The sequence below is a fragment of the Lissotriton vulgaris genome, chromosome 12 (genome assembly GCF_964263255.1).
Source record: "Lissotriton vulgaris chromosome 12, aLisVul1.2, whole genome shotgun sequence".
In the NCBI taxonomy this organism is placed as follows: Eukaryota; Metazoa; Chordata; class Amphibia; order Caudata; family Salamandridae; genus Lissotriton; species Lissotriton vulgaris.
The window spans coordinates 100,979,630-100,995,423 of record NC_141700.1 but is presented as its reverse complement, the minus strand read 5'-3'; the positions used below and the strand labels follow the sequence as shown (position 1 = coordinate 100,995,423).

Here is a 15,794-nt window from a genome sequence, read left to right as displayed (position 1 = left end):
CGTTCTGACTGATCTTTGAGAAAGGAGTGTCCATCTGTTTACAAGCTGTTTGCTCATGCACAAACCGTCCTTCTTTAGTCCCTTTGCAGAAAAAAACCCACGAGAATGAGGTTGTAGGTATCTTAGACTGCCAATTCGTAAATAATAATCACAAAACTATTGATTCCACCTAAGTATCCAAACACCTTAACTTACTTCTTAGTCACTACTTTTTCCTACTGCATGTGGCCAGATTCGGTGATTCGGATCCTCTCAGCGATTCTGAAGTTCCCTCTTCAACGTCCTAAAACTTGCTTTTACGATCCATATCTGTTTTTTTCAAGCACGTCAGTAGTCTTCAGTTCCCCACTTTGAGATCTTATAATCTCACTTCATATGCTTAAAACTGTTTCAACCACACACTGGCATCTCAATCCTGAGTCAGGGCATTTTGAGCTGATGTTCTGGATCACATGTGCTCGTTTCATCTTTCCAGTGTTCATATCACCCTTTTTGGCTGTTATCTTTATTGCTTCCTAGACTTATGTCTCTGGTTGCAGTTGTGAGGCCACCAACAGGGATTACAGCTAATTTAGGGCCAGTGGTGACATAGTTTATTGGAAGTTACTCCAGGACATTCTGGTTTCCTCAAACTTCTTTGGTGACATCAGATAGGACCTCATCTTAACCCACAGCCCCATAATTCTCAAATGCAAGGTTCCTAACCGCTTAAAACTGCCCGGGAATGGCGAGATCTACTGAGTGGAAACTTACTCCACCAACTTTAACTTTGTTTTTGATGTAGATTTAGACCTCCTTCCTGAACCTGAAATCACTTTCTGCTCAAGGGCAGCCATGTGCAGCTAAAGGACACATCTGCAGCTGGAGTCCTGTGGCACAGCAAGCTCCCCGCCAGTTCTGTGTATACTCAACTCACCACAGTACCTATGTCAGTCTTAAATGTAGGTCCTCCCTCAACCGCAAGACAAGTTCCACATGCCCTTCCTGTACTACGACTTGTAAATCTATGGAAAGACTCCATCTGAAGTCCTCATGGTCGAAGAGATTACTTTGCAGGAGGCATCCACTTTTACACTATATTTCACAGCAAAACTCACTGCATTGAAAACATTACGATTACTCGTTGGAGCCGCCTTCCACCAACATGGATGTTTACCAACTTGGACTAAACATGCTCCATGCTCTTGGAATAGGAAAACAGTTATGTGGCACTTACTTGTAGAACTGCAGCAGACAGACACACGGAGCTTCAGGCAATCCCCATAACTGTCTTTGTCTGGTACAGCTAGAAAGAGATTAAAAAGAAAAGGAGTACATTAAAAATTTATCCACAAGATTTTTATTTTATAAATCAGGCAAGGAAAAGAAGGCTTTTCAATCACCTACAACTCTCAGCGTCCTCTGGAAGAAAGCTTTGCCCAAAGCAATGACAGTGCATACTGCCCAATCCCACCAAATACCGGCAACAGGGGAAACAAGTTACTTACCTGTCAAAATATTTTGCCAGTGTTCCCTTTTCTTAGATTCATACACTAACAAAAACTGCCGAAATAAAGGATTGTTCTCAAATTGAGAATACAAGATCAGTGACTTTCACGACTAATTTCAGCATGCCGGTCAGTGTGGTTGGTCTCTTCCATTAGGTCAAAAAACTATTGGAACAATGGTTGCGGAGAAGTCTGTTTTTATATACCGGGGATGTCCCAAAAAGTGGGAAAGGGTATGAGGGAGCCGGAACTCCTACTGAGGTGATATCTGCGAGCCACCGCTGCCTGAGAATTACGACTCAGATGAGAGTAACTAAATGGTTTTCTTTTAAATGTTATGTCCACCACGCAAGAGAAGAAGAGGGGGCTCTGGACTAAAACAGCCTGGAGGTGGACCTATGCAATTGAAGGAGTGAATGTATATATGCAAAACAATGTGATCTGAATTTATGTCATGCCAATATTGCTGTATGAAAATTGCTTAATTTCTTTAATAAAAACATTTATCACAAAAAAAACTATTGGAAATGTCCTCGGGATGTAAAGGAAAGGATAGAAACCTCACATTGCCCTAAAATGACATCCCCAAAAAATAAAAATAAAAAAAACTCACCCGCCCACAATGACCTATTAATCGAGCTGTGGCCCGCGCAGGTAAGAGCAGCGGGGCCCGGGTGGGTTTCGAAAGACCACGAAGGAAAATTAATTATTTATTTATTCATCCCTCGTTGTCGTCTGTCCAAATGGCTGAGTGTCTTCCAATTTTGTGTTGTACACTGTTGGGGATATTTTAACACATTTTCCACAGTGGCGGTTACTTCTCTGTAGTTACACGGTTGTTCATAGGTTTAGTAGGAAGAGAGTTTTTTCTTTTTCTAATAACGGTCAGGCTGTTTGACGAATATTAAAAAAAGTTTACAAAAAAACAAAATTCCTGGCATTTCAGGCTGATCTGTGAAGCGGGGAAAGAAAGAAATGACTGTCCCAAAACACGTTTTTCTCTAGAAATTTCCCATAGGATTTTTGGGAAGCAATACTGAAAAACAAGTTGAACAGAAGTACACCAAATTTGGCAGAAAGCTAGATCGTTACTCAGACAGCATGCTTCTGGTGGTTTCATTTAATTATGGCTAGACAGACTTAAAGGTGACCGAGAACCCAGGGCCAAAATATCATTGGATGCCGAAAAGAAGCAGCTGATTTCAGAGAATGGCGATACCTACTTGGGACCCTAAAACTGTTTTGTCTTCGGCCCCAAGTCCTGCACGTGTGTGGCCCTTTCATACAACACTCCCACAGCAGTGGGGAAGATCGACAGGGAGATTTCAAAGACATTTGCTTTGGTGGGGGCACGAGACAGGGGTGTCCACTATCACCCCTTCTATTTCCATTGTGCCTAGAGTCGCTGGGATGTGGGGTGCAGTATAGAGCCAACATAGCGGGTTTCCTCAAGGTGACAAAAGACCCAGAAAAAATAACACTGTGTGCAGATGATTCTCTTGTGTACCTTCCAGACCCAGAGATATTGCTATAAGCAGTGCTGTCAGTATTGTGCAGCTTCGAAGCGGACTCGGGCTACCGTATCAACTAGGAGAAATCAGTTGTATGCCAGACGGGCAACTGGGTGGGCCTCGACAGATCGAAGGGTGCCGCCTTACGAGTGACACAGGTGGGCTTCAGGTAATTAGGAATCAAAATTACAATAAAGAAGAAACAGTTCTGGAATTTAACCTAGACCGGGTCATAGGGGAATTCTGAGAAGTCACAGAGATGTGGTGCAAACTCCCACTAATGTTTATAGACAGAGCTGCTCTTCTTAAAATGCTCACCCTATCAAAACTGTTCTATGTGCTGCAAAACAACCCCTTCCCTATACCGGACAAGTGCTTTGATACAACAGACAAACCACTCTGAACACTGCTCTGGGATGGGGGCGCCTCAAGAATAGCCTCACGTACACATCGGTCAATAAGGGGGCCTGGTGCCCCAGATATGAGAGCACATTACAGGGCTACTCTACTCCAGGTCATCAGTGAGTGGGAATATACCCCACATAATGAGCCAGTGACTAGAATTGAAAGAGCCGATATGATGGCGGCAACACACATACACTGTATACATGGGAAAAGAGACAGGTAGCGTTTGCCCACACCGACCCAGACGCTTTGAAAGCATGGTATGCCCAAACTAAAGCCATGGGCTGGCAAGGGGAAAAACACCCTTATGGAATGGGTTGATACTGAAAGAATTTTTAAAAAGTCACCCGGCTTCATTAATGGAAGCAGATCGGGATATGTAATAGAAGAAGGGGTCAAAAATGGTTGAGGCATCAAAGCAGGTATATACCTTGGTGCCTACCGAGTAGTTTAAATATCTCAATTTGTTGCATGCCCTTGGAGCAGAGGGGCTTCTCAGGCCGGATATCCCAGAACGACCCTGTTAGAAATGGGGTTACCAATTCTCCGGGGTTAGCATGGTACAGAGCGGGCAGGCCAAACTCCTGAGGACATGTGTGAAGCATCCACGCAGTACCCACAGACGACACACCAGGCACAGCACAAAAAGTGACAACACCAGTTGGGAGGAAAAAGAATAACTCTTGTATTGTCTCCAAGCTGCAAAGGCAAACACAGTAATCACAATGCGGCGCCAACTGGCGCCAGGACTATAGATACAAGGGGATTATTTACAGGGGTAAAGGGAAAAAAGAAGAAAAAGGTAAGTCCATTAGTTTCCAGGCTGTAGGGAAAAAAAGGCATACAGCAACCTCGTATGGCATAGAACATCAGTAGGCATATAACGGCAGGCATTCCGCATAAAAATAAACATTAGGCGTAACACACAGTATGGCCTGCATCTGCGTCTCCTGCAAAAAGGAACATTAGGCCCCCAGCATTGACATCAGGCATAGGCCTAAATCACGGGTGTACGGCAGATGAACATGGAGGCATATTCCATTAGCATAACAATAGCCCTCAGGATCTGCATCAGGGGGAAACCATTGCAAGGGGCGCAAAAGCCCATTATGCATGAAAAGGTAACATGGAAACCCTAGGCAGAAAAACATCCGGTTAGGCAGTAATCCGGAGTACAACGCCCGAGCAACAAACACCTCCCCCTGTAATCATGGGCATCCAAAACTCTAGTGAAACACCCTCGGTATTATCAAGGCCACCGGTCCCTTGGGGTGCAACAACAGTTCTTAACTGGGCAGACTCAGGCCCAGTTAAGGAGACCTGTAATAACGTTGCCCTCACACTCTAGGCCTTTGTAGGTTAATCAGGGCCAACCTGGGTCTAAACTACATGAGGTCAAACATGGCCCTTCACTCGGCAGAATTCTTGAGGCACCTCAAGTCTCAACACTGTGGCCCCAATGGTTGTCACTGCCCGCAGTCCAGCGGGGCAGTGGTATCCAGCCCAATTAGTTCGGGGCCTAGGGGGAGCCCCCACAACAAAACCCTGCTCTGTCTCAGCACATGGTGGCGCATCCCCCTTATTTATATGCCCCTCACCTCACCTACCAGGCAGTGCCAGAGCCTTCTAGAATTCTCAGGGGAACTAGTTCTAACTGGCTGAGGGGGAGGAGTAGAAGCACCCTGGGTGCCAGGCTTCCCCTCCAAATGCTGGGGTGGCTGGGTACCGAACAACCAGACCGCTAACCTACTGCAGTCAGGTGGCTCAACACATAGCCATGGCATCGATTTTAAATACAGCATGGTACCAGGGTACATTTACACAATGGGGGGTTAATAAGTGCACACACCATTGGGTGACATTTTCACATTAAACCGGGCATCTCAAACCACACATGGCCTATACAACTTTCTTTACCATGGGGGAGACATCCTAAAATAGGGGGGTGAAAGGCGAAATAATTTGGGGAAAAATGGGCCAAGTCCAACAGAACCCTGCTTGAAAGCCAGGGGCTCGATCACGCAAAAGTCGGTATGCCTGCTCTATTGAACTAGAATTAACAATCCAGACAATCTCAGGAGTCCCCGAGACAGATGGGAAGACTGATCTGGGTCACCTGAAGATATTGACTGGGAGCAGCCCTGATGCACCCCAGAGAGGTCGCAATTAAAGCCAGACTGAGACCGATTCAATTCACATCCTGCACAGGACATACTATATATACACCAGGTCCAGGCTGTTTAAAATAGGAAGAGCGGAGGACCCCTACCATCTCTGATGTGGCACTGAAAAGGGTACGTTACTGCATATATTCTGGAGCCGTCCAAGGGTGAGCGCGTACTGGGGGGGGCCGCATTAGTGAAAGGCAAGCCTTATTGGAAATAAATGTTCCTAAAACACCCCATCTGGTTATACTGGGCATCCCCAATGGCATAGACATCCAGAGGAAACAACTGTTGTGCTGCATGCTGGGCTTTTTCCTGGTAAAAATAGATGTGGCCAGAACGCAGGGGTACAACAAATGCTATGGGGCAGGAGGGTTTGAACAGGTGCGGCTGAGAGGCAGGGATGGCGCAATAGATTCGGTAAAGTAATGGGGGAAATATAGTTCCTACTACGGACTAACCGAAAACAAAACATAGGTGTAGTATATGACAAGTGGGAGCGATGGAACTCCGACAAGTGGGAGCGATGGAACACTAATCAAGGAGGGACTCAGGATTCAAACCAGGTCGCAGTTAGAGTGAGCCGAGGGTGGTGGTTGAGTAGCCTCACTATGGATTCACTTTTATCCTCATGTGATTGTCATGTGTGTGCTGTTTTGTGCCAAAAACAAAAACTAGTAGAAAATGTTAACTCCATCAGTGCGGCGCATTTTCCCGCTGTGCGCTGAAGATTTGAAAATCCCTCAGAGCTCAGCTCGTCATGAACGTACGAGAGGTGTACTTCATGACGAGCTGAGCTCATCATCCGCGTCGAAGGGGTTAAAAAAAAAAAAGACTTCAAACATGATGTTGTACCTACATGGTGTGATCGGTCAAGCTAAAATGGCAGCTTTCAGTACAAATGAAAGGAAGATTTATGCCTCAAGTACCTCCCTCAAGTACCTCCCTCAAGTACCTCCCTGTGTAAGGACTTAATTCCAAGAAACTCTATTAATGTCTTGTCAAATTCACCTACTCTAGACCTCAATGCAAGCAAAGATGCAGAATCATCCTTCGCCTTTTTTTGGGGGGGTTATAATTCATATTAGGAGTATGAGACAGCATAGTAAAGCCTAGCCAATCAATAGAAACTTTAATATCATGCTGAAGCAGTCGAGCAACTCCAAAAGCCCCATCTAGCCTTCCGAGTACTCTACTCAACTCCTCCCAAATCTACAAGGCCACTTCCCAGCTTCAGCTCTAATGATTCTCTTGAACCCTGCATTGGTTCGACTTTTAGGTTGAGATGAGGCTACTGTTACCCACAAAGATACACAGACAGACTGACAGATACCTGAACCAACAAGCACTGGTGTCTCTTTCCCTTATGACAATACCAAGTGTCCCGTAAGGTAAGTGGCAGCCTCCTATAGTCATTGTTCAAAGGCACGCAGCTAAACTAGGGCTGAGCTTGTGGCATGTTACTAGACAGGTTTGCCCCACGACCAAAAGATCCAGTCCTCTCACATTCTCCACTCTGGGAACACATCCTTTGTTTCTTTTCTCAAAAACTAAAGGCAGAGGCTCAGGCAGTCACTGGATTAAAAAACCCAGTACCAAATCAGACATGTGACCAAAACATAGTCAAACCATGCTCCCACTTTGCTGACCACCGACAGACCTTGAACAATCACGGCTTGTCCATGAACATTGAAACGGTGAGTACTGGCAAGGTATTAGGGAGAACAGAAAACAGCTTTTTAATACGAAGGCATGTCAACCAGACAGGCTCTTTAAATCCACACCTTTCTAATAGCAGCAGAATTAAAAGAACGCATTGTTCCAATGCTGGCACGTTTAACAGGATCACAGGCAGGGGGAACAAAGCACTCAGTGCTGACAAAGTTGATCAGCCAAAAATAACCGAGTTTCAATTCTCTCATGAACGCGAAATGCCAAGGCAAATAAATGAAGGCACGGTCCAGCTTAATTTAACGAGCAAGACAAAGTGGCAACTGTGTCAGAGTATCACATCTTATGCCTGGTATATTTTCTAATCTGTGATCATGTTATGTGAAGCTTAGGTTCGTGTTCCTTTGAAGCTATTCTCAAGGTGCACTGAACACATCCACTGTGTTTTATGAATAATATGTCATGCCTGGTGGTGGTAATTAAACAATCTTAAGAATTGAAGGCAGAATTGAAAACACATTTACTTTTTCTAATTTTTATGTATTCTGCTTCATACAAATAAAGTTAAAACTTGAAAGGTCGTAATTTTGTCCTACTATTCCCCTTCACCCTTTTTAGGTCTCGCCTGTTCAGAGACATATTTTTGTTAGCTTATATTAGGCTAAGAGCCCGCCCATTACTTAACATCCGTTGGCTGCACTGTTGCTTTCAATTGCTTGTTTCAGATTCGTTAGAGCACATGGCTTCAATTTCCCTTCTTGGGTTTGTCCCTCCCCTGGAGCAGGAACCCGTTACTTGCGTCCTTCCGTTGCTCTGTTATTCAGGCTTAACTTGTTGTTTCTTTTTAACCCTTTCGCTGCTGATGACGAGCTCAGCTCGTCATCACCCACGGGTGTCGTGTGCTGATGACGAGCTGAGCTCGTCATAGTGCCAGCAAAATTGCAATTTGCAGCACAGCGCAAAAATCACCGCAGCAGCGATGCGGTTAAGCACTGATGTTTTCCTGCGCTTTCCGTTGTGTACGCCTACCTCTCTGCCATACTCGCTTCCCATATGCTTCCCTTCTGCCCTCGTATGCTTATCACACCCCCCTTGTAGTTTTTCCACTCATGTGCTGCCCCGCCCTTGTGTGCTTATCCCACCACTGCAGTGCTTTTCCCCCCTGTTGCTTCCCAATTTTCTAGGTGCTGCCCCGTACACCTTTGTTGCTTCATGCACCCCTGCTGTTTCTCCCCGCCCCACAGTGTTGTCCTCCTGTTTCTCCCCCTTTGTTTTGCTTCCTCACTCCACAGTGTTGTCCTGCTGTTGCTTCTCCCTCTTCCTTGTCGCTTCTCACACCTGCGCTACTTTTTTTCTTTAACCAAACTCTGATAGGTAAACAGAAAAAATAATTTCTATCATTTTGGAGCAGTGTCCATGCCTGCTACGTGTACGTACAAAATGACACGGCCAGCTACATGAGGCTTGGTGTTTTTAAAATCATTCTGCGCAGCATAGGGGATGCTGTACAGCATGGCTAGAACCATTGGAAAAGCAAACAGGTTTTAAAGGTAAGACCTAGAGGCTTTGCCAATGCTTGTTATTCTTAATGACGAGTCAGAGTTGGGGGAAGTGCGTTGCTGTACCTGCAACATCAGCAAAGCCGAAAAAGTGATTAACAAAAGAATGCTTTGAAACAAAATAAAACGTACAGAGCAATGTATATATAAAAGGGGCTGTCCTCATGAGAAGTAACAGAAGAGAGGGAGATACTAAACAGGAAAACGGAGGGACTACAAACAAAATAAACCATTGAAATAGGAATTCCGAAAGACACTGCAAGGAGCCAATAAAATGTATAGGCGGAACATAGGCGGAGCTTAATGCCCATATCATGAATACAGCAGGTCTGGAAGAGACAGAGCAAGTGCTGCCTAGGCAAGACCTAAAACAAGCATTTACAATGCAATGGTTTTGCCTTTGGAAAAATTAGAGCTATTGGCATTGTAAATGACAATTTGTATTTGTGTTGGTTTTGAGAACAGATAAAGAAATGGCATTGTCATTTACATTGCCATTAGCTTAATCTCTGCAGTCACTCTCTACTCTGCGCACTCTCTACTATGCGCACTCACAACTTCACACTCTGGGCACTCACAACTTCACAATCTGCGCACTCACAACTTCACAATCTGCACATTCTGCACTCTGCGCACTCACTACTCTGCGTACTCTCAACTTCACAATCTGCACATTCTGCTCTTCGCACTCACAACTTCACAATCTGCACTCGGCGCATTCTGCGCTCTGCGCACTCATTACTCTGAGCACTCACAACTTCACAATCTGCACACTCACTACTCTGCACACTCACAACTTCACAATCTGCACTCAGCGCATTCTGCACTCTGCGCACTCACTACTCTGCACACTCACAACCTGCACTCGGCGCATTCTGCACTCTGCATCACAGGGAGCCTGTGGTAACAGAGAGCCCCAGATTTAAGCATGTGTCTCTAGTGAGGTGCATGGAGATTGCCCTTTCCCTTGCCATCCTCAGCTGTTTGTGGGATGTACATGGCCCAACTGAAGTAAAAAATAGCCAGTACAGTGTATTGTTCTCTCTGATCTTACACGCTGTGAAAGTTGCGGGAGCGCCGCTATGACCTCACAAACGAAGTAATGCAACGTTTTGTCTGGGTAATACCCAACTGCTGGTACAATACACCACGCACCTCCTCTGACATCTCCAACAGCAATGGAGGGCATTGTTCTAAGCATATGACATCACAAACAGGCGTGGGTATTAAGCGGTCTAAGCTCGTGACATCACAAGCACCAGTTGGAATGGAGCATGTTAAGATCGTGACATCACAAACAAGCATTACAATGAAGCGTTCAAATCTAATGACATCACAAACAGCCGGTGACATGCACCGTTCTAAGCTCATGACATCACAAACAGCTGTTGGAGTGACGCGGTCTAACCTCATGACATCACAAACAATCATTACATTTAAGCGTTCTAACCTGATGACATCACAAGCCGCCAATGGAATGATTAATTCTAAACTCATCAAATCACAAACAGTTGGAAGGGAGCGCTCTAAGCCTAGAACATCACAGCCAGTCGGCGGTACACTGTTAGTCTGACCTCACATAGCCAGTGTAATGCAGGGTTGTAAGCTATGACATCACAAGTCATTGGAATGTAGCATTCTAAGCCTATGACATCAGTCATTAGAATGTAGCGTGCTCAGCCCATTGCATTACAAACGGCCACTGTAACAAGGTATTCTTCGTTTATGACATAACAGCCAGGCTACTAAATGGAACCTGCAGAGCCCGAGGAGTGTAAAAGCCGCCACGTAGTGTATGACTGAGAAAGACAAAAGGGGAGGGTCGTCCTTGAAACGCCTGCGTCTTCCCTAATGACCTCATGCTCACTGGCCATGCCCCTTCTGTAATTTCCGAAGGTAAACCTCTAGCAGGTGATGTTTACACGGAGAGTTGGAGCAGACCGGAGCAGGACGGGTGGAGCGACGCCACTTGCTGTGCAGGGGTGATGCCCAGCAGGTTAACAACCGACGGGGTCCGGACCGGACTGCAGATGATTGTGACGTCGGCAAGGTGAGGTAAGTGAGAAGGTGGCTCGTGGAGGGAAGAGAAACATGGTCCCAGACCTGCAGTGCTGGGGTCTTTGAGAGAGTCACTGGTGTCTATGCCACCAACCCCTCGTGGCTAAGGCGTGAAAAGGGCAGCATGTTTACCCCACAGCCCAGGCTTGTGCAACCCTCCATGTAATCCAGCCAGCGAGGCAGCTCAGTATCACAGTGCACCTGTGGCAGAGATCTTTGATTAATCTGCCAATTAGGTTTACTGCAACCACCTCTGTTCTTCACCCTCATTAGCCGACATTAGAATAAGACTCAATACCTGGTTTTTCGAATGAGCCCTGCAACCCCATGTCTGGATGACTAACGCTATACAAATAATGATCGACTGGGGCGGGAGACTCCCCGTTTAAGCCAAAATACCATCCTCTTGGCTGTTTCCCGCCTGAAATGATCTCCGTTTCAATAGAAGTCAATGTTGGAAATACATTCTCCCGATTATACATATATTTTAATCTCCCACTTTCGTGAGACTGGATGTCTGGGCCACCACGGGGAGAGGCGACCCTGACAAGAGGGAAGGTGTGAGGACACGAGATGAGGAATTCTGCCCTTTTCTAGACCGCACTCATGGTTGCCTCATGTTCAGGAGGATCGTTACCCTGCACGAGTCCCGGCTCATATCCACTAGTGGTTAGGATTGCTAGTTTACAACTATGCCCTTTATACCCCACTCTTCTCTCCAAGGTCAGAACGCTAAACTACAGATGCAAGACCCTCGCGTTTCTTACCCCCTCAAACAAATTTGGGAGTCTCTTCTCGGTGTACTACTAACAGTTGTGAACCTACCATGAATTTAACAATCCCACCGGCCTATCCTACTAACTTCTAGTCCGCTGTAAAACATGAAATCCCCTAGCCCAGTGAGCTCCTAACTATGACCCCCCCCCTTCCCCCCGAAACGTGGGGGCGCTCAGACACATTCATCATCTGCTATCGCCCCCCCCTGACCGCGGAGCGTGCAAACCGGCCGTGTTTTCGGGGGGGGGGGGGAGGGGGGGCGAGAACTGTAGCTGATACATCATTAACACGCACCCACTTTTGCAAGACTTCGATATTGAACGACTGCTCCTCACTACGATTCTTTTTCTTTTCATTAGCAGACGGCGTGCTCCCTCATGCCACTAGGGCTTGCTTCCGCTCCTCACTCCACTCGGGAGCAACAAGGACATGTACGTCTCATTTTCTCCCCCCCCCCCCCATCCCCAATAAAGAAGCCTCGTCACCAGTCTTTCCCTGGTACCACAATCGCCCGCCAACATAAAACTGAGATTCATGATACTTCGTTAATCGAAACACCCCACCCAAGTCGAAAAGAAAACAGTTTTATCCTTGAACTACCAACACCTTCATAGCCTCTGGAAAGCAAATGTAGATGTATACCTGCTGAGCACAATTTGAATCACACTTTAGGAGTTATGCCCCGCACTCAAGAGGTACACCAGGAAATAACCATTCGCCCAAGGTGAAACGTATGCGGGCCTTGACAACCGCCCAGTGGAAAAAGAACATTCCAAATAAAATAACACCCGAGCCCCCTAGATCGGATGTTTATTTTATTTAAAAAAGGATCTTGGTTTCGCAGCGCAACTGTTCTACAGCTAGAATTGTATTTTTCTCACCTGATTTGTTGCGGCGGGGCTCTGAGAGCTAAGTCCGGAGCCGGGAGGCCTGCCGAGTAGCGGAGGCAGCGGGAGGCCAGAGCCGCCGACCGGGACACAGCGCTCAACAGCCACTGGCCCAGAAACGAGGTAAGGACGGGAAGGGCATCGGCAAAGGTCCGGGGGGCACCCACGGAAGCAGAGGGCGCCAGAGGAGGGAAGGCCTGCTGTGCGAGCCGGCGCTCAGCCAGAGAGAGAGGTGAGGGTGCTCGGAGGCCCCGGGGACTGGCCCTGGAAGACGCAACACAGCGTGGTCCGTCCTGCACCGGAGGGACCCACAACGCCTGGTAGTGTCTGGCCCACGTCGGTAGTGCAGAGGGTCGGGGCCTTTGAGAGCGGCCCCGGAGGCACAGAACGAAGGGAGACGCCTGAAGTGACGGGGCTTGACATTGAGACACACACACACAGGAGAAACGGCACTGCGGGAACAGGGCGGCCCAGGCAGCGGTAGGGGGGCGGGAACGGGAGCCGAGGCAGCGGTAGGGGGCGGGAACGGGGCCGGGGAGATACGGAGAGCGGGAGAGGGGGTGGGAACCGGCAAACAAGCATTTAAAAAAGCAAGCACTCACCTGGACTTCTTCCGGGTGCCTTCAATGGCGGACCAGATTCGGGGGCGTTCCCGGCTTTCGCCTGACGTCGCGTGACGTCGGCAAAAGCCAAAGAATCTCGGGAACGCCCCCGTGTCTGGTCCGGCATTGACGGACAGGCCCCTCGTCCAATGGCTAGGCTCCATTTATGGAGCCAGCCAATGAATGACGAGGGCCGACCCAAACCCACACACAATACTCATTAGGTTTTCGCCTGCGCGAAAAAGCTGCGCAGAGCGCAGCTTTCGCTAGGCAAAACCTAAAAAGGGCTTTATTTAGGTGGAGAGAAAAAGGTGTTGATTCCTTCTGAGCATCACGTACATCGATGAGAGCGAATATTGGACGGGACAAACATTCCCAAACAGTTTAAGTTTGTAAGATGGTTAAGGGAGTTAAAAACTTTCATTGTGTATTGTACTTTTATCATTTGCTTTGTCAAATCGAATAAAGTTATTTTGACTTAGTTAAATACCCACTGATGTCATCTGCGGTCATGTAGAGATCACAAGTTTTAAACGTGGCAGGACCAGATCAGGTTCCTGTTCTTCCAGGGCCAATATATTGGGTAACAGGGACACCTCTTTTTTTACTGCACACACAATGAAATGCAAACCTGCGGTAATTAGCACTAGAGAAACAAATACTGTTATAGCTACTAAAACCATAGAAGGGCCCATTGGAGGTACAAAGTGTATGCGGGACACATTGAGCTTCAAAACTAAATATTTGCACTGTTACTCCGATGTGATCCATTCGTTTTATCAAATATTTTTAGGGAAACGTTAGAGATTACGGTGATTAAACAAAACAATCCTAGAGTGTTGTGTGCAATCCTGTTATCAGTAATTGAAACATTTTAAAAAGTCCATAGATTACTCTAACCTATAACCATACATGCTGGTGATTCGCTTGTGTTTGGCCTGAAATTACAAGCAGTGCAAGTGTTCAAAAGTGACTCTGTACAGAGCCCAGGGTAAGGTGCGCCAAGGGATGTCTCAGAAGAGAGGATGCTTTGGCAAATAGAGAACAAGAGGTGTCATTCCGTGTATCCAACTACCCGTGATTGCATCTTTGATAATTTTACTTGTTATAGGACCGTGATCCACACGAAGTATCCCTTTTCCATCTCTGATTAAGTCTCCTATACCAGGTAATCCAGTGCTATGTGCCCATATTGGTCATTACTCTACAGATATGGTTTTTTACTACTCTGACCCGGTGTACGACATCACTGGGCTGTTCTGATTATTTTATCTGTGACAAATGACTCCAGCAAGCTCCACTTTTCCAAATTTCTAAGCAACCTTGTTTGTGGTGAGGTTCTACTAAGCCTGATGTTGCAAGCTTTAGCAACAGTCGACCTCAGAAGACATGGGGCACAACTTACAATATTTTGTCTAATGTATTCCTCCCTGTGATCTCATAAAATGATTGTGTGTTCACAATTTCCCTTCTCGGTCTTTTATTATTTTAGGATTAATAGGGATCATTCGTGACCTTTAATAACATTAATTTATTAATTTTCTATACAGATTCATTGCCCCCTTCTGTGCCCTTTGTCCTGATGAAGACCCTCCAGCAAGGTTTCACCCCGCGCCTGCATCTGTTTTGGTCGAAACGTCGACACTTACTCCTATGTTCAGCCTCTTTCCTGATTTATCATTTGTGATTCTGTTTTGTTTTGAGGCATGAGTTTCTAACTAATTAATTAATTGTACTTTTCAGTGAGTTAATCAATTATTATTTCTGGTTTATTGAGGTCATAGTGACCACTGTTATATTACCCAGTCAGTACCTTCACTATCCCAACACTACCCTTCCCTGTCCATTTCTCTGGGGGCATCTAATGTGATCAATTACGAATGTATTTTATGAAAGATTTTTTATGGTACACGTTGTGAATAAAAACAATGTTGTTATAAATTTCTTGTATTCACTCAATCTACTTAGCCATGTTCTATACGTTCAAGTATCTGGGACCACCTTGTTTGTATCAATTATTCACCCAGGTCCCAGCGACTTTTTGGGTTAACCCGTGTTTTTACAGCATAGATAACAGAGTGGACTTGGCTATCTAAAAAGAGTACCATACCAGGATCTTTACACTATCCAGCTATGGATTGGACGACAACAAATGTTAGAAGATGTTAACCGTGAATGCATTATATGTATCGGCAAATACAATACCACTAGCTCTTGAAAGGCAGATGTCACCTTTTTGGCTTCACCAGTGTTACTTACTGATCCATAAGAAAATTGGCAAAAAATTATGGATAATGGTTGTTGCAGATGCTGAAGAGCATCGACACCCCCCAGGCCCCGCCACTCCCAAAAAAAAACCATATTCGGCCCTATATAATAACGTGTACTTAAGCATGCATACAAATGTGTCACGATACTGCAGAAGCCAATTTTTTTTACTTTGAATTTGCCATTTCCAGATGGCACCAGCCCATCTTGGAGTAGTAATGTATGACAATGTAAAAGTACATAATAAAGGGGTGTCTTTAGCCAATTAGAGTTACAGAGACCTGTGAAAAAGAAATAAAACAGACATTAAAAAGTGATGAGGAAGCAGGGTCGGTGAAGCAACAGATGAGCAGGGTCAGCAACACAAAGCACAGTAGATGAAGAATCTAAAAAGAATATCAATG

The 15,794-nt window shown here is 46.0% G+C and overlaps 1 protein-coding gene across 2 annotated transcripts in view; it reads right to left on the bottom strand.

The window, feature by feature from the left end:
- Positions 1-15,794, bottom strand: part of EFNA4 (ephrin A4) — a 221,433-nt gene that overhangs the window by 21,355 nt on the left and 184,284 nt on the right. For both annotated transcript variants that reach the window (XM_086947380.1, XM_086947381.1), the window contains exon 3: positions 1,217-1,285. In XM_086947380.1, coding sequence (XP_086803506.1) covers positions 1,217-1,285 — 69 coding nt within the window. The remainder of the gene's footprint in view (positions 1-1,216; positions 1,286-15,794) is intronic.